Below are 23,470 nucleotides of genomic sequence, written 5' to 3'. Positions count from 1 at the left end.
TGCGTTGGCTTGTAGCAGACAAAGAAATTATTTGCTGTGTAACAGTATGAATTTCAGTTGTTCTTCTATTAAAATGACACCATTCATCAAAAATAAGCATTCCATTGCTGGTGGAAAATTGGGAGTGCTCTTAATTATACCAGAAACCCTCCATGATTACTGCAAAAGCCCCATAATGTAAAAATCACTAAAAATAATGTAGCTTGTATCTAGCAGAGTGCTTTAAGAATTGTTGATGTGCAAAGCTCTTATCCATGATAGAGTTGCCACGGAATTAAGCAAAACCTTTGTACTTCTAATGAAAAAAGAGTTTGCATCCCCCTTCCTTCCTGTGCCCAAAAGTGTTGTGTTTGTTTTTTTACTCATCCTACGAGTGTAGAAATGGCTGTCAAGTCAGATAATTAAATGTATTGGCACGAAACAGTTGCTCTATAAAAGCTCAGCTTGCGTCGCCTATAATTCCCCCCCCCCCGCATCCCACATCTCACAGGAGGGAAGTACTTAGACTTCAGAGTCAGTTAAAATCTGCAGCGTGAGAACTGGCCAGGCTTGAGTGAACCGAAGAGGTGGCTTTGGCCTGGCCACTCCGATACTCAGCGAACACACGCAGAACGCTAAAAATGCTTCACATGTAATAGCCTGGGAGCCCTAATACTCTTGTGGTGTAGGACAGTGTTGCTAATTAATCGATTTAGCTAATCGACCTCTTCTTAGGGCATGTACCTTGCAGGGCAGCATCTGGAAGCCCCCACAGATTTGTGAAGATGTGAAACAATTTGATACCGTTCAGGAGCTCCACCCCAGAACAGATGAAAAGGCAGTGCAAAGGCAGAGCTTTGGAATGGGTAAATTGCAAGGCTGGCCAGACGGAAAGGAAAGGGCGAGGCTCGGATGGAGATCTCTCTCTCTCCCTCTCCCCCCCTCCCCCTCCCCCCCTCTCTCTCTCATGCTCAGAAGAGGGGGGCTGGAATGCAAAGAGGTTGGGGTGCAGCAGTGGGGCAGCCCCTTTTCCCCTTGGGGGGCACCGGCGTGCTTTGGAGCCCCCTGCAACGGCTGCCCAGGGGCCATTTGGGAGGGAGGGAGGGAGGGGGCCCAGTCCCAGGCAGCCTCCAACTGTGCTCCTCCATCAGCCTTGCTGGAGAGGCGTCTCGGGAAACGAGGGGGGGGGAGCGTGACTGTGCAGGACTGACTGACTCCCTGGAGAGCCGGCCTCGGCCTCAGCCTGTGGCCGAGCCGCGCTTTGCCCCCCGCCCTCGCTCTGTCAGCACAGCACAGCACAGGGCGCGGCTGCTGGGACTTGCTGGGGGGGAAGCCCGGGCGGGAGTGAGGGCCCGGTGAGATGCCCCGCAGCCCCTTTGCGCCGAGGGGGCGCCTGACGGCCGTGTGGCCCAACTGCCACGGGGCGGCAGCACCCTTGCTCGGTGCCCGTTCCCCCCTGGGCCGCGGCTCCTTTTCTGAGAAAAGCCCCGTGCGAGCCCAGGCGGGGGGGGGGGGTCCGCTCGTCGCTGGGTGCCCCGGGGCGGCATGCAGTGTCACTGCAGAGGAAGCTGCTGCAGCGGGTGAGCAGAGCTGCTTCCAGGAGGTTTCCAGGCAGCTTCAAGGTTGAGGGATTGAGCGGCCGAGCGCCTCCCACCCGGTTGATAAATCCCTCCCGTCTCCTGTCCTGGAGACGATGCAGTCATGTGGCCCTTTCTGTTCAAATGACAGCTGTCTGTCTGGCTCTAATTGGTGTGAGCAGGGCATGAGGGGCCGTCCATTGCGGCCCCCCAGGGCTGGGCTGCTGATCCCTGGCCGAGAGGCCCCAGGCCCGCTCCTCTGGGTGGCAGAAGGTGGGGGCAAGATTGTCTGGACCTAAGTGGATTTGCAGGGAGATCTTTTGAGCCTCGGACAGATGAATGTCCTCGATTTTGATCCGCTGCCTTGTCTCTTGCTGGAGAAAGCAATTTTATCCCATATCCCTTCCTGGCGAGCTGGGGTGCCCCGGTGCAGTGCTGCCCTGGACCACAGAGATGTCTTCCCACGCTCCAAAGCTGCTCCTGGTTTGGTGGAGCTCTTGAAGAATTGGCTCTTCCCGCTTTGCTCTGTGGCCTAAGAAATCTGAAAACGGCTTTAGTGCAGTCTCAGTCAGGGATGTGTTTGAAACAGCCTTGCATCTCCTTTTGGAAACATGGCTGGCTTTTCACCCTTAATTTTTTTCTGCATGCCTCATTGGTGGATAATTCACACTTAATTCATCTCCCTCCCTCCTCCTCTTTCACCTTTTAAAAAAATACTCAGATCTTTATTTGCTTGTGCTGTGGAGAGTTCCTAACACTTCTTAAAGCAGGCATTTTTTCTTGATCCCCTAAAAGAGATGGCTGTCTGCTTTGATGTTACTTTCTTTGTAGACAGAAACCAGGCCGGACTCTGTCCACGTTCTGCAGGGAGAGGCGGAAGCGCGCCGTCTCCTGCAGTGCAAACAGCCATCTTCTTCTCTCGGCTATTTGTGCTAGGTCCAGCTGCAGAAAAGCAGCCCTTTTAATCAGTTTAAGTTCCCTTTCTTCTTAATTTTTCTTCGGTGCCACCCAATAGTGGAAGCTCTCTGGGCTGTTAGCAACAGCACCTGAAATACAACAGCTTGTCCCCAAAAGGCAGCTCCTGGTGGACCGGCATCTGCTTAGGGCGAGGGTGGTAAGAGGACCTCTCCTGCCTCTCCACCTCCTCGTTTCTGGTGTCCCACTGGGGCATCTGACTGGCAACTGGGGGCAGGAAGTGCAGGACTAAACTTTGCTCTGATTCAGCTCAGGTCTTACTTAAGTTTGTGCACCTGGGAGCACAGGGACCTCTGCATTCATGCTCCACCCATTCTCTCCTTCTGATGGCCAGAACTGCACACACAGCCTTCACCGACCATCCTCTTCCTCCATTCCTTCTGAGCATTCCTCCTTTAAACTAGGACAGCAGGTTTTTGCTGCTTTTGCTAAATAATTGGGAGCCGGGAGCCCTTGCTGACCTCTGGCAAATTGCGGGTAGATCCCAATGTACTTTCTGCCTAGATCTGCTTTAGAGTATTTAAGATTAGAAGCAGAATTTAAGCCCGGGAATTCCTAATCCAGCACTCGGTCTCTTAGCCAGCCGTGCCGCGTGTGTGCGGATTATTCTCTGCACATAGGAAGCTGTAATCAGCAGCCCGGTGACGAAGCTGTCCCATTTTAGACCTTAAAAGGAAGTGGTCTGCAAAATTCCGGGAAATGTCAAACGAGGAAGACCCCTCCCCCGGTGTACCTCCACGAGATGCCTGACCACTAGCGTGGCGTGGGCTGTTGGAGTTGGTGGGCCGAGCCGCACACTTCCCCTTCGGAACCTCTTAATTAGGATGCATCTAACGTCTCATTCCCGCTCCTTCCTGAAAGCCTGTGGCAAGATGATGCCACAATGCTTGAGCGCTGATCATTGTGAGCCCAGCGCAAGCCTGTGATTTCCTGGGTGTGCGCCTTCCAGGCAGGTTGGAAGGTCACCCAGTCAAACGCACTGCGGCCCATTACGGATTTACCCCGGGTCCTCCCCGCGAGCCTTTCCTCCTCCTGCATAAAGGGAGAAGAGCCACTTCCCTGCTTTTAGCACGGCAAGCAAGTGTGCCCGGCTGGGCACCCGCAACCCTGTCGCAGCCGTTACTGCTCATTGGCAAGCGGACCAGGTAAAGGGAGGAGCCACCCCCAGGCCTTGGGCACCATAACCGACGCAGAGCGGGGCCTGTGGCTGGGCGGCGCGGGGCCCTCAGTGCGCCCTGGATGGGGCTGCTGGTCATCGGGGGCTTCGAGGCCTTTGGGCCTCGGAAGAACTCTCCTCCAGTGCTGGTCGGGAGAGCGAGCTTCCCCTGGCAGGGCCACTGCCAGGTCTGCGGGGGCAGAGCCCCCCGGTCAGGGCCTCTGCCCAGGGACGGAGTTCACACAGCTTCTGAGCTGTGCTGGGTTAGCATGCCATGCAGCCCGGCTTGCGCTTGTCGAGAGAGCTTGGGCCTGCCGCTCTGAGAGCTGATGGCTTATTGCAAGGGCTCTTTGACACCTGGCCGGTCGTCCTGCCACTTGAACAGCGTGGCAGGATGCCGTGCGGGTCCAGTCAAGCCACTGCAGGGTGGTAAAGCCCCCTGCCCCATCGGCTGCCGCCACCGCCGCCGCCCGCTTTAGGCCCCTTGCAGCTTAACCCGCCTTCCTCCCCTCTTTCCAACCCCGAGGCTGGCTCCCATGATCCCGCTTTGGGCAGCTACCAGCTGCCCCTCCAAGGGTTCTTGAGAGGGCCGGCTGGTGTTTGCACCTTCCTTTTTTGTTTTTGTTTTTTTCTGCCTGCTAAGTGCAAAAACAATTGCACTAACCACCACCATCATCGCCGTCATCTCTAAACCACCCATAGCCCAGGCTCTCTGGGTGGTTCACAAACATTTCAGCCACCCATCCAGATTTCCACCGGGCCTAACCCAGCTTAGTTTCCAAGATTAAGCAGGATCGGGCACTTCAGGCTATATGGAAGTCCAGACTATATTTCCATTCACGCTGCTGGATTTGTGCCATTGCGAGGTGCGTCCAAGCGGGAGGTGGGGCCTGCAGGGGCCCGATCGGCCCTGCGCAGAGCCTCGTCTTCCCCCTCGCAAGCATTTGGCAGCTGTCGGATGTTTGCAAACCTCTGAGAGATCCTTATTGGCAAAACCAGAGGGGGCTGCATGGAAGGAAGGCCCAACTTGCAGGTCAAAGCTCCTCTCTTGAAATGGGATTTGGAAGGGCTCAAACATTTCTGCTTCTGCTGGGGCAGTGCACAGGTACACGCGCCTCATCGATGCGTCCTTTCCTGCCACGACAGAAAGGTTTAACCCCTTCTGAGCTCTGCTTTGGAAACGGGGGCTTCCCCCCCACCCTCTGAGCCACATGTGGTGCTCTGGCGCTTCCGGGGGCTCGGAACACATTTGTGAGCAGCTGGCCATGTTGGGCATTATTGTTTGTGCCGCTAGCAAAGGGGCTTACTAGTCTAATCCATCTGGAGAGCAAGTCGATTTATTAGGCTCCACACTAAACGGCTCCTAATTACGACAGCCTTCCTGCTCACGCGGATTCTCTCCCCCACCCAGGTGTGAGCGCAGTGTGGTGGGAAGGGCAGTGGACGTCAGCGTGGGGGCCGTGGAGAAGGGCGCTTCCTCGTGGCTCCGGGCCAAGGGGCCCTGACACACCTTTCGGCAGAGCTGGGGCGCGGGAGCTGCTGGGCGCTTGGCCTCGTCCGAATTCCGGCTGTGAGTGTGCATCCCACTCACCCTCAGTTTTAGCACAAATTACCCCTCTGGGTTTGGCTTAAGAAAAGGTTGAACCGTCTCAGTAATAATATCTTCGATCTTCAGATGCTTCAGGCTGGGGTTGGCAGCCTCTTGTGGAACATGGGTGCACGTGGCTCAGGCCTAGTGAGAATTGGAGTGTAATTTTAGTGCAGTGTTCACATGGCCCAAGCTGAGGGGCTGGAAGCGGGCGCTCTTCTGAATCGCTGCCCTGTGGGCACACTTGTCGTTGCCCCCCGCTTCCCAGCCCCGTCTCTGCCGCTCAGACTCCCCCCCCATGGATTTCGCCATGGGGCAGCGGAGGAAGGAGAATCGCCAGGGACAGTCTGGGCGGGAAGATGAGCCAAGCGGGTCTTGGTTCCCCAGCCTTCGGCGGAGGCCGCAGCGCATATGCGTCAGATCTGTGGGCACGTGTGGCACAGAGCCCGGGAGGCCGCCGGGCGAGGAGGCATGGGGCAGGCTCCCGTCGCCGCCTCCAGCCAGCTGCGACGCCTGTGGACCAGGCCTGCCCTCATGCCAAGCTGCCCTGGGAATAAGCCACAGAGGGATTGTCCGGCAGCCCTGCCAGGCTTGCAGCTGGCTTGTCTCCCGGGGCCCTGGCCACCCAAACCCTTGTTTCCTCATCTCCTGCCTGCCCTTGGTCTGTGGAGGTGGCCAGCACAGCCCCCCACACACGCAAACGCACTTCCCACATCGGATTGCAGCCTCTGAACCCACAGGAGCCGAGGGCCGCGTCTGCACAATCTTTTCTCCATGCGCAGCCTTGAGCAAGCGTGGTGGCGCATCCTCCTTTCATCAGTGCCCCTGTCAGTTTCCCGGCTCCACGGAGGTTCTTCTGGAGCGGAACTCCCCCCCTACACATGCGCGCGCGCGCGCACACACACACACACACACACACACCAGGTCACACAAGGAAATAACTTTCGGAGCCCAGGAGCCCATATGCAACTTTTCTTGTGCGTGTCCAGCAAACCACCTGCCCCCTTATTTAGCCAAACCTGTCGATATCCCCCTCCTCCAAGGTCTTGTCAGTTTCACCTTCCACTGCAGCATCCCCTGGCCTTTTTTGGAAGGTTGCTTTGCACGCCGCTGCCGTGATGCCGGCTGCCCCTCAACCCTTTGCTTCTCCAGCGCCGGCTCCCTGGGGTTCTCCAGCCGGCCTGGCTGGTGATTTTCTTGCCGCCTTCTCCATTGTGGCTCCCAGGTGTGCAGGAGGGTGGCAGAGCCGTGGGCAGGTTTACTAAGCACACTCAAATTCCAAGGCCCGGTGGGGACTAGCGAGCACCCGCATGCCAATTTCGAGGCAGGCGAGGGCGGTGTGGATGAGTAAACATACGGGAAGTTTGTGGGAGGCACAAGAGAAAGGTTGCTAAAAATAGACTGAACAGGTGAAATGGGAAATGGCTTCCCATGTCAAGTCAGCAAAAGGGAGGAGAAAATCCTGCAGAATTCCTAGCAACAGGCATTCATTCTTGAAAACTTGTGCTGGATCCCAAAAATGGCAGCTGTGTTTGGGACACCATATGGTTTTCATGTAAAATTCATCTTGAGCCGAGGGCGTTGAGACAAGGGAAGGGGGAGGAGAGGGGCCCTAGGGAGAGTTAGAGGAATAGCTGCAGGTTTGCCCTTTGGCTATTCTGGCTAGCCCCAAAAACACCCTGCGAAGTTTAATGCGCAGAAGGCCACCCTTGCAGCACTCCAACAAGCCGCAGGTTCCCAGGGTGGCTTGCTCACAGAACGCCAAAAAATCCACCGTGAAAACATGCTCCAGGTCCGGGCACCACGCTGAGCCACTCAGCAGGCGCCCACAGGAACAACCTGCCGGGCCTTAGTGTGCCATCTGGGCTCGGCTTTTGTGTACACAGACAGCAGCCTCATGCCAAAGGACAGGAGAAAGGTTGAGTGGACGACTCTCCCGCGGCTTATTGACGATCCTCTGCAGCACAAAGTCTCATGGCATCCACTGTGACTGCTATTAAGAAAAACGTTTGCTGTTAGGTGAAAACACGACCCCTTTGAAATCGGTGGCTCAGAGGACCTTTTGCTCGCAGTGGCACTCGCAAAATCCCAAAATATTTCTTTGTCATTTTCCTGAAGACAATTGCTCCTTTCAAATGCTGCATAGATGGAATATGGTTAACAGCCATACTTAAACAGCAAACCTGTTCTAAAAAGTCAGCATGCATGGAAAGCCAGTATATTTGTTGTATTGCCAGTATTTTTGTTGTAAGCCGCCCCGAGGCTTCGGCGAATGGGGCGGCATAAAAATGTTTTAATAAATAAATAAATAAATAAATAAATAAATAAATAAATAAATAAAATATGGTTTCAATTATCCTAGCTCTGTTCATTTGTATGTACAGCATTATAATTTTTCACAGCACAAAGAAACTGGCTGCATTGTTTAATTTTTGCCCTGGGTTTTTATTTAGTCAAGATGCATTAAAACACAGGCTGCAGAAAGATGAAAAGCCAGATTAATTGTAAATAAGCCGTTAATTAGGCATTTGCATTCAAATCAGTTTTTAAAGAAAATGACAGACAAATGCTTGGCTGTTTCTGTGATACAGGAGAGGATGTGAAGCCCGAGCGCATCACAGAGTCTCTGCTGTTCCACTGTTGGTCTGTTTTCCTGCTATTTCAGTGGAATTGCATCAGTGTGGTAGAGTCCTGCAAAACCGACAGGGTGGAATTCATTATGCTGGTCTTTCTCAGTATTCCTCATGAAGAACTTGAGAATTAAAGGCCGTCTGTGAAGAATGCAAAGTGTTGCAGTAACCCAAAAGTGCTTGCGGGTTTTTCCAGTACCTGTCTGCCCAAGTACTCCTTTTGGCCACACATGAAAACAAGTGTGCGTGGGTACGAGGGCACCTGATTTAGAGAAGCCCCAATAAAATTATGTGGGCATCAAATGCCTGGACGTAGACGTGTTTCAGCCGCCTGCATTGTAACCTGAATTAAATGTGAATTCTGTTTGGCCACCTTCTTTAAATGACCCCGTATTGCTTAGCAAAGAGTCAAGTACCCGACTCTTTTGGAGTAGTTGGAGTAGTTGAGAGCATCCAGGAAGCAAAACTGCCTGTGAACCAAAAGAAACGGTACTGGTGCTCCAGCCTAGCAATGCCGTGGCACCGGTGCAGCCCCCCTCTGAGCAGGAAATAATTCTGGGCTGCACAGTTTTGTTAGGCGGGAGCCACGGCCCAGGCAAGAGGAGGCCGCTTGCTCCATGGAGGTGTCAGGGCCCCTCGCTCCTGGCACCTGAGGGGCCTCGGAGGAGGTTCCTCAGAGTTACCACCACCCTATGTGCATGTGGATAACTTGGAATATTCCAGTTTGTCACCATTCTGTTGCTCCCTGTTTGATCTTCCCCTGAATGTTTATGATAAATGCATATTCCATCTGGTTAGTGCACCCTTTGGTGCTGAAGTTTGCCAAGAGCAGGGCAAACTTGGGGGGTGAGGAGGGGGTGCATGGCTTCAGACAGATTGTCCACGCTTCAACCCGCTGCTCTTGGTTTGTATGTTAAGTGCTGCTTTTGTGTGTATCTCATTGGTGGCCTCTGGGTTCATTTTAAAGCCAGATTAGCCTGGCACCTGTTTTTTGAAAGTAAACGTGGGCCTTATCTTGGTCTAGCAGAAATCCCTGCTCTTCCATTTAAGGGCTGATTCCCTTTTCTTGCATCCAGAAAAATATTGTGCCAAAGTGCCTGGAGGAACTGAGAATCTGCTGGCTGTTTTGCTTGGAGTCTTTTTATTTAATTCTTTATTTCTCCTCTCCATTTTACTACCGAAACTGGCTGTCAGATGTGTTGGTCTCATCCGCAGCCCACCAGGAGGAGATGCTGATGGGAAGAATTATATTGGGAGGGGTAATGTAGTCGTGGAAGGAGAAGGGTCACTCAGAAAGGTGTTTTTTCTGGACTTAACCCCCAAAGCAGTGTGTAAGTGTTGACAGAAAATAAACAGGAAGTTCTGTCCTCAACGTGCCAATCCCCACTGCTGGGAAGCGTGGCTCACTGCCCACGGAGGGGTTTGAACGGCTGCCCAGAAAACAGGGCAGAGAACAGCCTCGCCGCCGTCTTACACTTTCTTGAAAACATGCCTCTCCGTGCTGTGCTGCCCTGCCCTGCCCTGCCCGGTCCCGTCTTGGTCTCTTTCGGCCAAATCTCCAGCAAGCAGGAGACGTGCCATCAACCCACAGCCCATGCACCCGTGAAGTCACCGCCCAGCCCCGGGCAGGGACATCGTTCAGTGGCAAGCCAGGCTGGGTCTTGTTTTTTAAGACAGCGTCTGGAAAAGGAATGAAGTAAAGCCTGCACCACTGGCTGGGAGTCCCTTGGGGAGAGAGCAGTGCCCGTGCACGAAGCTGGCCAGACCCGGCTCATGAGAAGCAGCTTTGCTGGAGCAGGTCCGGTGTGCTCCCTCCCCCCATGGCCCTCCCTGTGGGGGTCCCAGCGCTTGGGTGCACGGAGCTTTTCTGCTTGCCCGACCGGAATTTGTATCTGTCGAGAAGGCCTCCCGTTTTGCTAGGATACCTTTTTACATGTGCGTTCTGCTTAAGGTACTCTTTTGAGCTCCCCGGTGGCCATTAATACACCTCCCTGTTGCCAGGTGATCATTTAATGCCTGTTTGCGTGGAAGCTGAACTAATTTTGCCTGCCGAGCTGTAGAACTGGGAAGGCAAAGGGAGCCGTGTTGGACGTGAGAAAAAATCTCTAAAATCTATACTGGAATAATAGCTTTATTAGAGCAGCTGAGAGATTGCAAAGCAGTCACACAGGCCCTTCATATCTCTGATGTGAGAGGCAGGTACATCGGGGAGGGTGAACAAGAGCCTGATCGCAGCGCCATACGCAACAGGAAGGACCGTGAGTAAGTTTGGCCTTCCCGCAGAAGTCCTGCAGGTGTGACTATAAGATGCTGCTTCTTTGTGGCAGATTTAATTAATAGGGCAGCAGACTCATAATTAGCTTTCCAGATCTAGTTTCTCTTCTTCTAATACCCCGTTTTCCTTGTACGCTGAAGAATGTTTTGGAAACCTCGGCATCTCTGTGTTGCTAAAATTGAGTTGCTTTGTTAAAGAAACAGAGCGAGTCAGAAGGGGACTCCTGGGCCATCTAGTCTGACCCCTGGCTCCAGCCGGCTCTGCTCATGACATGCCCACCATGTGGACATCCAGCCTATCCTTGAACACCCGCACCGATGGGGCCTCAACCATCTCCCGGGGAAGCCCACTCCGCACCCTCGGGGTCCTGACTGTCAGGAAGTGCTTCCTGGCATCTAAATGGGACCTTGGCTCCCTGAGCTTTGCTCCGTTGGAGCGCGTCCTGCCTTCCTCTGCAGGGGAGAACAGGTCTCTACCCACCTCCATGTGACACCCCCTCACATACCTGTATGTTACCAACAGATCCCCTCTGAGTCTCCTCTTCTCCAGGCTGAAGAGGCCCAGTTCCCTCAGTCTCGCCTCATACGGCTTCCCCTGCAAACCGGCCACCAGCCTTGTGGCCCTACGCTGCACTGACTCCAACCTGGCTATATCCTTCCTGTAATGAGGGGCCCAAAACTGAGTACAATACTCCAGTTGCGGGCGCACCAGAGTCATGCAGAGTGGTAGTAATACCTCTCTTGATCTAGAAGCCACGCTTCTGGCTCTGCAGCCAAGGGTGGCGTTCACCCTCTTGACCACCGCATCACACTGCTGACTCATGTTCAGCCTGCAGTCAACCAGCACCCCGAGGTCCCTTTCGCAAGTGCTGCTCTCCAGCCACTCGTCCCCTAACCTGAACTTATGACACCCATTCCTATGCCCCAAGTGCAAGACCTTGCACTTATCCACACTGAACGCCATCCTGTTGTCTCCTGCCCACTTCCATAGTCTGTCCGGATCCTTTTGGATCTGGAGTACCTGCTCCTCAGTTGTGGCCACTGCCCCAGTTTTAGTATCACTTTGTGTGACAGCCTTCACTTGCGCTTAGCCAGCCATGAGGCAGTTAGAGCGCGACCTTGGAGGGCACGCTCTCCGTCTTGGAGTCCTGGGGATGCCCACCCAGGGACCGTGGGCTTGTCGCTTGGAGTCCGGGGAGGGACTTCCGAGAGAACATGGAAGGCTGCACACAAGCATTCCCATCTCTGCCACTGCCTTTTCTCTGGGGAGAAACAGATGACTGTCCAGTCACAGCGATGCTGGATTTTTAGGTTTCTCCGTTGTTTTCTGTTGTCCTGATGCAAAATCCTGGGATGGTGGAGCACGTGTCCCCACAGATGGAGTTGGACTGCAGTGACCACTGGGGAAGGATGATGGGAATCGTGAGTCTCACAGCATCTGGAGGGCTCCCCATTTCTGTTCCTGATCCAATGGGTCCAGGTGACTGGTGGGTGGTGAGGCTATTCTTTTAGCTTGTGGCTGAGAGCTGCTGAGGCTGGAAATGGGAGCGTGGAAAAAAATGGGATGCAGGATGCGGAAGGGGCCTGTCCAGCCCTGAATGCTCCCCGTGAGTGCCCATGGTTGGCACACATTCGCCGCCTCTGGCTTTTAAGCCTTTCGGCCGAGTTGGAAGAGTTGCAGACTTGAGCGAGATCTGTGGCTCAGGAAACCAAACCCTGCTCGTGGCCCTGGCTTTCGTGGCCTGCCCGCCACCTGGCCGTGTGGCCTCCCCTGTGGGCTCTGGAGGAGGAACATCCTCTTAAGTCTGGGCTCAGGGCTGCTGAGCTGGGTGCAGGGCTGGAATTGAGACCGCGATCCTCCCTACCTGGGAGGAGGGGGATTCGGCGGCCTGGGGTTGGCCAGCCCCCTGCTGTTTGTTCGCAGGCAGTGGCGGCATCAGATGGCTTGGAAGCTTGCCTTGCATTGGTGTTTCCGGTGGGCAGGAGCCTAAGCAGGGAATGTGCTGTCCCCGGGGAGCTTTGTAGGCTTGAGCAAAAGCTTCAGAAACGAGGATGGCTTGTGCGAGGTCCCGGAGCTGGCGGGTTCCCTCAGGCTTGCCCAGGCGTGGGCTGGTCAGCTCGATTCTAGACTGAAAGTATGGTTCTGGTAGGCAGCTTTCACTCTCAAGGGCTTGGCACCAAAACATGGGCTGTAAATGCTATTTTAATCTTAATTGAAGGATTCCTGAGACTTTCTGTGCAAAATTGCACTTGATATCCTTAATCGCCTCCACACTTCAAGGTGGGTCTCTTTCTCAGGGGAGGCAAGGGAAACAGCTGAGTGTCGCTAAAAACTTTTATTTTATTTTAAATCTGATGTGCAGAAGCATTCTGCACATTTGCCTAGAAGCAGAGCCCAAACAATCTTCCCATGTGGGCCCAGGTGCCTGATGCCCATGTTTTTCAGAAAATGGAGAACACGCCTCACAAAAGCTTTGCTTTGTTGCAGGTATGATGTGAATATGCGTTGCTTGGCGGCTCGTGTCAACTACAAGACGCTGATTGTCATCTGTGTCCTCTTCACCCTGGTGACAGTTCTGCTGTGGAGCAGATGCTCCAGCGACCGAGCGGTGCCATTTCTGCATAGCCCAGGCGGCAGCTTCCGAGCAGACGGGTCAGAAAAGCGGACGGCCGCCTCAGAGAGCAACGACGACGCGAACGGCGCGGCGAAGCAGCAGAGCGAGGAGGCCTCGCCGCAGGAGCAGCAAAAGGCTCCCCCCGTGGTCGGGGGCTTCCACGGGAGCAAGGTCCTGGGGCTGAAGTATGAGGAAATCGACTGCCTGATCAATGATGAGCAGACAATCAAAGGCAGGAGGGAGGGGACAGAGGTCTTCCTGCCCTTCTCGTGGGTGGAGAAGTACTTTGAGGTCTACGGGAAGATTGCCCAGTATGACGGATACGACCGGTTTGAGTTCTCCCACAGTTACTCCAAGGTGTACGCCCAGAGAGCGCCGTACCACCCGGACGGTGTCTTCATGTCCTTCGAGGGATACAACGTGGAGGTCCGGGACAGGGTGAAGTGCATCAGCGGCGTGGAAGGTTTGTCCTCGGTCTCCTTACTTGTTCGGGTTTCCTCTGGGGAATATATCTGACTTCCTTCTGAAGCTGGAGGCAAAGGAAAGAACTGGAGGGCGAAGCAGGCCAAGGAATTATTTTGTCCTGGAGTGCCAGCACTGTGCGTGGGCGCAGTGAAATGGGGTGCTTCCCGCGTGCAGGGAGGTTTTCCGAGTCATGACTCCGGCGTCCCAGCTGCCGTTTGTGTGCTGCCTGGGGATGGGTGGCTTGGAGGGCGAGCTGCTGTCCCGACTGTCAGCGATGTCTCTTCGCCTCCCACCCTTCCGCCGCTCAGGAAGATGGGTGCCGGAGAGGTGCCCAGGTGGCTTTGGCGCTTCATGCGCTCCAGAACCCATTGCCTCTGGTGAAGAGCCAGGAAGGCGGCGCAGCCTGCCCGTCCAGCCCGCTCGCCCTCACGGGGTGGGTGAGGCATGGTGCCTTTCAGGCCACCGGCTACCCTTTCCTGCTTGAACCTAGATTGTTCTGCGTGTTTCCATAAAGCTTCAAAAGTGCACACATTGTGCAAAATTGCAAGGTCATTGGCGAACTAGCCCTTCCTCTGCTGCCTGTGCTTGAAAGGCAGGAAGAGGGCCCAGGTGGAGAGTCATTCCTCTTGCGGCTTCCTACTTAATCTGGCTTTCTCCGGGGAGAGCTGCTCCTCCCAGGAATGCAGCCACCGGCCACCTTCCTTCCGAGAACTGGTCTTTGGGCTCTTTGGCCGGCCCTGTGCTTGTTTCAGCCGATGGGCCGGCTGATTTTGAGCTCTGAGGCCCAGCCCAGTGAGGAGGAGAGTCTGTGTCCTGGCAGTCACGTGCTCCTGCCAGGGAGAAGCCGCCTCGGCGGGCAGCTTTGTCCTATAGTGAAAGCAAATCCTCCGTATTCTGCCTCTCTCCAGTGGGCCTTGTGGGGGATTCAGGCGCCGCTGCCGCTTGGTCCTGTGCTTCCTGTCAAAGGGTGTGCTTGGGGGTTGCCTTCGTGCTGCCTCAGAGCGTGTGTCTTAGCGCACCTGTCCCAGGTAGCCTTCTCCCTCTCCTCCCCCTCATGTCCCCGCCTGCAGCCGGTTCCTCGGGGGGCATTTGGTACCACAGCGTCAGGCACAAGCCAGCCTGCTCTGTGGAATCGGCTCTTCGTGAAACGTCTCGTTCCCTTCCAGGCCTCCTCCTGTCTCGTTCCCGGAATAACCGTGTGTTGTCTGATGTCCTGAGACAGGGAGAATTCCATCATGCCCATCTTCCCAAATTAAAATTTGCAAGTGAAGTTTTGACGGATTTGCCTTTTGACTTCCACCCAGCCGTCTTTTCATTAATAAGAGCGGCCTCTTGCATCTGAGATAATCTGTGCTTAGGCCCTGGTGCTTTTACCCTTCAGGCAGAGACATCCTTCAGGGACTGGCCTTCAAGGTGTGGGCAGTGCATGAAAATGCATTCCTCGGTTTTGTTTCGGGCATCTTTTCCTCGCACTGGGCTCAGACCTAGCTGGTTTCTGAAGGACACACAGTGGAGGGGGAGGAGGGCACGGCTCAGGCGTGGTCTGGGGAGGCCTGGTCGGATGGGGACCGGCCGACGCTTTCTCTGGACTGGGTGGCAGTCTGTCTCCCGGAGCGTGGCGTGGCCCTGCTGGAGGCCTGGCCTCTTTCCCTGAGCTATTCGAGCTGAGCCAGGACTCACAGGACGATCTTCAGCCAGCCAGCAAATGCCCTTGCGGAGCAGACGCTTGCTTTCCTGGCCTGCTTGGCATTCTCATGGCTAGGGGCCTGGCGCGCGGAGCTTCGGGTGTGACAGCTGCACACAGGTGCTTGAGGCCGGTGACTCAGTCAGTGGGTGCCGTGGGGGCCAGGGGAGAGTCCTGGCTCGGAGATGCCCCCTGGGCTGGAGCGGCACTCGGCAGGTCGCCCACACCTGCTCAGAGGATCGGAATCAGACCAGGGGTCTCGCCTGAGCTCTCTTCCTCCCTCTGCTGCCTTGGCAGGTCGCATGATCGTGTGCAGGCAGCATCGTTAAATTGCGTGTGCGTGCAGATGGCATGCATGCGCGCGGCAGCGTGTTTGTGCGCGCACACACCTCCATCTTCCCCACTCCACGTTTTGGACTGCGGCTGTCAGTTTTCCTGACCACTGGCTATTCTGGCTGGGGCTGTTGGGGTTTGAAGCCCGAGCCATTTAGAAGACACGGGGCTGTGGAAGTCTAGCTTATTCTATAGACACTTTGCATCTATCCTAGGGGAATATTGACATTAAAAGCCTGGAAAACATTCAGAGGCAGCAAGACCTCTTTGTTTGCCTCTCTTTGCTGGAAATGCACAAGGGGTCCCGGGGCAGGCACCCCCGGACTCTCAAGTCAAGTCGGCCTCACCCTGTCTTCCTTGCCAGCAGCCACTCAAGCTCCACAAAAGCTCCTTTGCGCTTCCTCTCCCCACTTGTTATAGTTAATTGGCAGGGTGCTGTGATGGTGCGTGTCCCTGTGGGAATTTGGCAAGTATCCAGGTGCTTCCAGGCCACCAAGGGGGCTTCTCCGGCCTGGGTGGGGCCAGGGTGCCTTCCGCAAGATTCGCGTGCATCTTGCAGCCGGCCTCGCTGGTGCTGGGAAGGCTTTGCTCCGTAGATTCAGGGACCGAACAGACGGGCTGGCCCGGGGCTGGCCCTGCAGGCCCTTCGCGCGTCCCAGGCCACCCGGCCGCCCCCATTCAAGGCCCGTGGTCCTTTCCCGCAGGTGTGCCGCTGTCCACGCAGTGGGGGCCGCAGGGCTATTTCTACCCCATCCAGATCGCCCAGTACGGGCTCAGCCATTACAGCAAGAACCTGACCGAGAAAGCTCCACACAGAGAGGTGTACGAAACCGCCGAGGAGATGGGACCGGCTGGCCAGCCGGCGGAGTGGACCGTGCCCAAGGGCGGCTCTGTCACCACGCTGCCCGACAAGGCCCGGTTCACCAACGTCAAGCAGTTTTCTGTCCCAGGTGAGTCGGGGCGGGAAGGGCAGAGGGGGCCAGATTCGCCGCACGAAGGCAGCAGGCTGGGCCCCCCCCCCCCCCCCCCCCCGTGCCCCGCAGCACAGCTTGAAGAGGCCGCCCCGCCAGGGAGGCGGGATGTGCCCAGAGCCTGCACGCCAGGCGGCCCTCGCGGCTTCGGTGCTGGGCGCCCCCGGGGTGGGAGAGCCGAGGGCAGGAGCGGGCCCGGTGCGCGGAGGGTAGCGGCTGGAGGGCTGCGGGCAGCGAGCGCCCACGCCTGCTTGCGCGCGGGGGCCGACAGGCTCTGCCGTGGGCTGGGGCGGGGGGCAGAGCGAGGGGGAGCGTGAGCCGGTGGAGGAGTGAGAGATGGCGGAAGAGGGGGTGGCAGGGGACTCTCGGCCAGGGGTGCCCGTGCGGAGACGGCGGACCGGGAGCCCGCGTTCCCCCGGGGCAAATCCAGCCCAGGAGGGTCGGGGTGGTGGCCTCCAGGAATCCGGGTTGCTGGGCCTTTGCATGCAGCGGGTGTTCGGGGAAATGTTTCCAACCCCCTTGTGACATGCAAGTCTGCATCCCACTTAGGGATTGGGATTGGGAAATGCCTGCCCCTCCCTCCCTCCCTCCCTCGTATGTAGGTGTGCATGCGTGTGTGTGTGTGTGTGTGTGTGTGTGTGTGTGTGTGTGTGTGTATTTCTTCGTTATCTCATTTTGCTTCAAAATTTAAGAAAGCTCCTTTCTGCAGCAAAATGAGAGCTCGTAGGAAACATTTCTTCTCCCCACTGAGTGAAGAGAACCTCATTAATAGGGACATAATGTATCTCCCACAACTGATCAATAGCCCCTAGAATTAATGAGTCCATTACTTTCTTTGAGCTGGTGCCTCGGGCTGGGGCCCTGAGGCAGGACGTAGAACTGCCCTGGCTTTTGCAGCAGGGCGGGCATCCAGGAAGCCGGATCACAGGCGTGTGCTTCTGGCCCTTGTCTCGACGGGACAGTGGCCTCGGGCAAAGCCAGGCGCCGCTGCCCTCCGAAGCCTTCCTCTGGTTTGCAGAGTTCTTGGCGGCCCGTCCACCAGGAGGGGCGCCTGTTGCCCCGACTTCCTTTGCAGTGGGCCTGCCTTTGCCCCTCCGACCAGCCCGGCCTCCCTGTGCATGGAAGCAGAGTGGGCGTTCAGCCGGCTGACCAGACTGTCTCCACGCAGTTTCTCCTTGCTTCTGCTTCCAGTGCTGAAAGCGGCTCGCTCGGGAGTGCCAGATGGAGAAGAGCTTCTTCCCTGGGTTCCAGCCAGCCCTGCCTTCCCTGTGGTCCTCCCCCCCCACCCCGGTGTGTGTGTCCCTGCACTGCTGATTCCCCCCACCACTTCCCTCTGGGTTCTGCCTTTTGCCTGCCTGGGGTTCCCCTGAGTTTGTGGGTTCTCCTTCTGTGACTGATGCCCCTTGGGCCCTCTAAGGACCACTGATGCTCAGAAGACAGCACTGGGGCACATGCTTCGGGCTCCGTGTTGTGCTAGTCAGGTTGCCGTGCCCTGCCTGTGAACTCCCCAGAAGCATCTGGCAGGCTGCTGTTGGAAGCAGGATGCTGGGCCCCTTGGGCCTCATCCACCAAGGCAGCTGTTGTGCTCCTAATTTGTACTACAGAACGGACTGAGGGTTGGAGTGCAAAGCCCACGCTGTCGCACTGACTCCGTGCCCGGAGAGCGGATAGGCTGCCCTTGGTGTCTCCCATCAACAGGCAGCAAGAAGCCCCTCGCTTTGCAGCATAACCTGCCTCCACTCTCCCTCTTTCAGAAAATTCCGAGGGCGCCTCGCTGCCGCTGGGGAACACAAAGGACTTCATCATCTCTTTCGACCTCAAGTTCGTAACGAACGGGAGCGTTTCCGTGGTCCTGGAGACCACGGAGAAGAACCAGCTCTTCACGCTGCACTACGTCACGAACACCCAGCTGATCGCCGCCAAGGAGAAGGAGATCTCCTACGGCATCGGGCCCCGGACGGCCTGGAGCACCGTCACGCGGGACCTCACGACGGACCTGCGGAAGGGGGTGGGCCTCTCCAGCACAAAGGCCGTCCGGCAGACCAAGATCATGCCCAAGCGGGTGGTGCGGCTGGTGGTGCGGGGCAGGGGCTTCATCGACAACGTCACCATCGCCACCACGGCCCACATGGCGGCCTTCTTCGCCGCCAGCGACTGGCTGGTGCGCAACCAGGATGAGCGCGGCGGCTGGCCCATCCTGGTGACGCGGAAGCTGGGCGAGGGCTTCCGGGCGCTGGAGCCGGGCTGGTACTCCGCCATGGCTCAGGGGCAGGCCATCTCCACCTTGGTCAGGGCCTACCTGCTGACAAAGGACCAGGCGTTCCTCAGCTCGGCTCTGCAGGCCACCGCGCCCTACAAGCTCTCTTCGGAGCAGCGCGGTGTGAAGGCCACCTTCATGGGCAAGTATGACTGGTATGAGGAGTACCCCACCTCCCCCAGCTCCTTCGTTCTGAACGGGTTCATGTACTCCCTCATCGGGCTGTATGACCTGAAGGAGACCGCCGGCGAAAAGCTGGGGAAGGAGGCCAGGCTCCTGTACGAGCGGGGCATGGCGTCCCTGAAGGCCATGCTGCCCCTCTACGACACCGGCTCGGGGACCATCTATGACCTGCGGCACTTCATGCTGGGCACTGCCCCCAACCTGGCGCGCTGGGACTACCACACGACCCACATCAACCAGCTCCAGCTGCTGAGCACGATAGACGAAAGCCCCGTGTTCAGGGAGTTCGCCAAGCGGTGGAGGAGCTACCTCAAAGGGGGCCGAGCGAAGCACAACTGAGGGGCCCGCGGGCCCAGCCCACGCCTCTCCTCCCGGCGGCCCCGGGGCTCGCCCCCTTGCAGGCGGAGCGACGGGGGCTGCGTGAGGGGGGCCCCAGCCGTGCTTGGAGAGCAAGGCTCTCGTCTGCAGAGAAGCGAGCCTGCAAGCCCTTCTGAAAGAATTGCATTCCAGTGGGTGGACACGAGGCTGCAGAAGGGAAGCCGAGGACAGAGCCAAGCTTTGCTGGCTGGTGATCCCCAGAGACACGTGCACATCGTAAAATGTGTCTGTGCTTCTGAGTTTTTCCATTTCTACGGGGGAAGACTCGGAGGTCATGAAGGATTTTGTACCCAGGGTTTGGCAGAAAAGTTAGAATGCAGCCTCTCTTCAAAAGGTGGGAGGTCGGATTGGAGGCAGATTTAAAAATTGTGTGCTTTGTCATGCCAAAAACCTTTGTTTATTGTGTCTCAGAGAACGGATGGTGTCTTTCTGTCTTTATTTTTTGCCTTGGTGCAAATGTTCAAAGCTAATTTGGTATAAGGTTCTGTGTACTGAGAGGAACTTTAAATGTCGGGTTTCTTTAGAGATGTACAAATGGGATGTTTTGTTCATGCTGTTGGGAATGAGGATTCACCAGGAATTTCTGGGAAAGCTCCATGGACAGCAAGGAAGAGCAGCAGAAAACACGCGTGTGCCTTCGAGCAACCCCCCCACCCCCACCCATTCCTCACCCCGAGGCTTGGCTGGGAGACTCCTGGTGGGGCATCCCCAGCGGCAAGTTCGGATGTTTTGTTCTGTAAGCACAACTACACACAGAACCTGCCGACTGCACAAAAATGTGCCCATCTTGTCTACGGCCAGTTCTGTGCGGCATTTTCGTGTTTGAGTAACGTCTTTCCTTCCTTCCATTGCTCTGAGATCGCTGCTTGTGTGAGTGGCTCGCTTTTGTTCCCTTTTTCATTTAAGGAGTTTCCTTCTTGGGTGAGCCGTTTCAATCCTCGGGAGACTTGGATCGGTCCCCTCAGTCAGCGTCAAGGGTTGAATCTTGGTGGAAGTCATTTGAGGGAGGGACCTCCGTTGGAGTTACACACCACAGTTGGAGCCTTCTCTGCTGCTCTCCTGGGAGGGTTGTGTCTTTGCTTTGTTTTGGCCTTTTCAGAACGGGAAAGTGGATCAGGCTTTTACGTTTGACTGGCTGTGAAGCGTTTCTCAAAAGCCTCGCCTCGTCTCAATCCACAGCACCTGCTTCTTCATAACTTTGCCAGTGCTTGGAACAGCGATAGTTACCTGGCATTTTTGCCCACATAAATCCTGAGCAGGGGCACGCTCCATGGGCCGGTGGGAGATGCTCGAGCGCAGGGCTGTGCGTCTCCCATCCACGGGTGGCCCTCCCTTGCCCCGTGAGCGCACATGCGAGGCGCTGTGGCGGGAACTCCACCGACAGACACACCTGGGGCTCAGGAAGGGAGCGAGCTGGGCCAGGGCCCGATGGCGACCCCATCCCCGTCCTTGGGCATTCCTTATCCCGAATCATGCAGTGCCAGGCGTTAGCCGCTGGCGAATTCCCGCTGCAGATTGGGAAGACACAAATCAGAGGAAGAGGCCCTTCCTTCTCTGTGGCTTTCTTACCTGCCGCGGGGGATGTTCCGGCCACGTGGGTGCCCTTGCGGTGGGGACGGTGTCTCGGACAGGTCATTCCTGCGGCCAGGACGCTTTGTTAGCTTCAGGTGCACTCAGCACTCCATTAAAGCCGGGGGCAGCTTGGTTTGCTGCTTTGCTTTTCCACCTCTCATTGCACCAGTACAGGATCACTAAAGATCTGTTCCTGCACATTCTCCGAGAAGGATCTGGCATCCAAAAAGCTTCCAGTGCTGTAGAATCCTAGCAGCTGCTGAGGCGCTGGAAGTGAGGCAAGCTTTTGGGGCTGCTCCCAAGATGTCCCCCCATTTTCATCTCTGCTTCTGGCAAATGCACATTTTTTCCACATTGCATTTCTGCGCAGGGCTGCCAAAGACTCCAGTCGTACAAGGTCAGGCTCAGGATCGGGACCTGTTGTCTTCCCAAACACTGCAGCCAGCGGGGATCCTGCACCTGGCTGGTGAACGTGTGGGTTCAAGAAGGAAATGGGGAAGGCCTCCCCCATGGCTGCTTCAGATGAGAGCCTGGCGGATCTGAGTGGGCGGGGCTTCGGGGTGCGAGAGGAGAGTCAAAGCGTCGCAGGGCCGAGCCTTTGGCACTGGCAGTCCTGACCCACGGAGGGCCCGCGGGCTGGCCGAGCGCAATGCGACTCAGCCGTCGCAGCTCAGGAAAGGAGCCAGCTGTGACCGCAGGACCCCCGAGGCCTCCTGTGCCTTGTGGCTGATTGGATTTGGGGGCGCCGTGCCACCTTGGTTCCCTCGGTCCCTTGTTAGTGCCTTCGCCCCGGGGCCCGAACGTCCCTTTGCAGTGGGACGTTAGCGTCGCAGTGGCCGCGATCATTCTGCGGGGGTGGCCCGGGGTGTCCGAGCACGGAGGGCTGCCGGCGTCGCCAGCCCACAGTTGGCACAGGGAGCCAGTCTGCATCTGGGAAACGGGCGGTGCGGTTCGTGAAACTCGCACGGGCCCCTCGCCTCTGGGGTGGCTGCGCTGGGACAGATCCTGGCATCCGCCGCTCACGGTGGCCAGGAGTGCCAGCGTAGCTCCTGCAGCTCCGGGAACAGCCACGCAAGTGGCCGGCGGGCGGGCGGGCGGCAGTCCCTCGGCCGAAGGTGGCCGTGGCAAGAAGCCCCCTTCCCCAGCCGCGTGGCCAGCACGACGGGGCGTTTGCGGCGTGCCCCCCCGTCTTCCCCGCGCTGTGCCCGCATCTCCGCCCACAGAGGCGCTGCCAGCCGTGGCACCGTTCGGGTGGAGGCGCACGCCGGGGGCCCGGGCTCCCCGCGAGCCGTGCGCACAAGGCCGAGCACTGCAGTCCTCCCGGCTGGTGCGGGGGCCTGCGCCTGGGGCATTCCAAGGAGACGCGATCCAGCGCGGCAGGCTCGTTCAGAAAGTGGGCGATCCCGGGGGGTCCGGCCGCGGAGCTGCGCAGCCACACAGGTGCTGCCGGTGCAGATGGCTCGGCCCTTGCGCCTGCGGCCTGCCGCAGAAGCGCTTTCTCCCAGAAATGGGGCGTGTTGGAGACCCGGGCCAGGCACCTGCAAGCACACCCGCTGGCCTGCCGGCGTGGCCTTCACTGCCCCGGGCGGCACTGAGAGCCGCGGGCCCCTCCCCGCCTGTGATGGCCTTGCTGTCCTCGAGAAACGAACCGAACCGAACCGAAGCGCGCTCTGCCGCATCAGGTGGGGGTCGTGCCATGTGTTAAATATGCAATAAATTGTTTACAGGAGGCCTCCGGAGGGCGCTGCGTCCTTTGGAAAGCTGCACAGACGTTGTGGTTTAAGCACAATGTGCACACCTGGGTTTCTATTGGCAAGACGTGATTTTTTGCAGTGGAAATGGCCCTTTTACGTTTCTGTATACACTATTTTATATATATGTGTGTGCGTGTGTCTGAACACACACGGACGGACACACACAATCAATCTTGTGTTTCATGGTAAAGCTGCTTTATTAAATTCTAAAATAAACATTTTTAATCCTAGCCGGTCCCTTCCTTGGCGCGGGTGCGCATGTGCGGGATGGGCAGCCCCCCCCGCCCCCCCCCCGCGGCCAGGCGCGTCCTGCGCTCGCTTCGGCGGGTGTGGGGGCTTGGCCGCCCGGTGTGGTGGTCTCGGGCGCTGGAAGCGGGTGGCTGGCGGGAAGCGCAGTGAGTCCAGGGAGCTGCAGGGCGGGGGAAGGCGGGTCGCCTCCGGCAGGCGCGCTGCAGGCCGTTTTGGCCGGGCCCGAGCCAGCCCCCCGGGCATGGGCGCTGCAGGCGGGCTCTTGTGCAGTCCTCCTGGGGGCAGGGCCCTCACTGGGCGTGGGGACAGGCCTCCGTTCCGCCGTGCAGCTTCCCGAGTGGCCAGAGGCTGGCCACTGTCGCCTGGCCTGCCTGACAAAGCTGTTGTGAGTATAACATGGTGGCAGGGAAGCCCGCCGGGTCGCTCTGTGGGGCATGCGTGTTGGGCAGGGGCGTGGGGTCCACGCCTCCCCTTGGCTGCGAGGCTCACTGGGCGATTTTGGGCCACTTGCGGACCTACCCTGCAGGGTTGCTGGGAGGATACAGTGGGACGGAGCAGGCTAGGCGAGCCACCTCGGGTTCCTTGCCGGGGGAAAGAGGTGGGATGCAGATGCGGCGCGCTAGGAATGAATATTTCAAGAGCTGCTTGTCTGGATGGACCGTTCAGACTAATCTCTCATAGGCAGCTGAGGAGTCGGTGCTGTGGCCAGGAGGAGCAGCCAGGAGCAGCACCCACGGCGAGAGCAAAAACGCCTCGGCCTCTCCGGGTGACAGCACTGATTTTCATCACTTAGCAGTTTGTTAAGAAGGGCTGCGTGGAAAATAGAGGGA

The 23,470-nt window shown here is 57.3% G+C and overlaps 1 protein-coding gene across 4 annotated transcripts in view; it reads left to right on the top strand.

The window, feature by feature from the left end:
- GLCE (glucuronic acid epimerase) overlaps nucleotides 1-22,621 on the top strand; it is a 44,517-nt gene extending 21,896 nt beyond the window's left edge. For all 4 annotated transcript variants that reach the window (XM_044444808.1, XM_044444809.1, XM_044444810.1 and 1 more), the window contains 3 exons: nucleotides 12,668-13,257; nucleotides 15,981-16,226; nucleotides 18,002-22,621. In XM_044444808.1, the coding sequence (XP_044300743.1) occupies nucleotides 12,681-13,257; nucleotides 15,981-16,226; nucleotides 18,002-19,026 (1,848 nt within the window). In that variant the 5' untranslated portion in view covers nucleotides 12,668-12,680 and the 3' untranslated portion in view covers nucleotides 19,027-22,621. The remainder of the gene's footprint in view (nucleotides 1-12,667; nucleotides 13,258-15,980; nucleotides 16,227-18,001) is intronic.
- The last annotated feature ends 849 nt before the right edge of the window (nucleotides 22,622-23,470 follow it).

This window comes from Varanus komodoensis, unplaced genomic scaffold (assembly GCF_004798865.1).
Source record: "Varanus komodoensis strain SLA01 unplaced genomic scaffold, ASM479886v1 scaffold46_1, whole genome shotgun sequence".
Classification (NCBI taxonomy): Eukaryota; Metazoa; Chordata; class Lepidosauria; order Squamata; family Varanidae; genus Varanus; species Varanus komodoensis.
The sequence above is the reverse complement of the archived record's forward strand: the minus strand, read 5'-3'. Positions and strand labels throughout refer to the sequence as shown.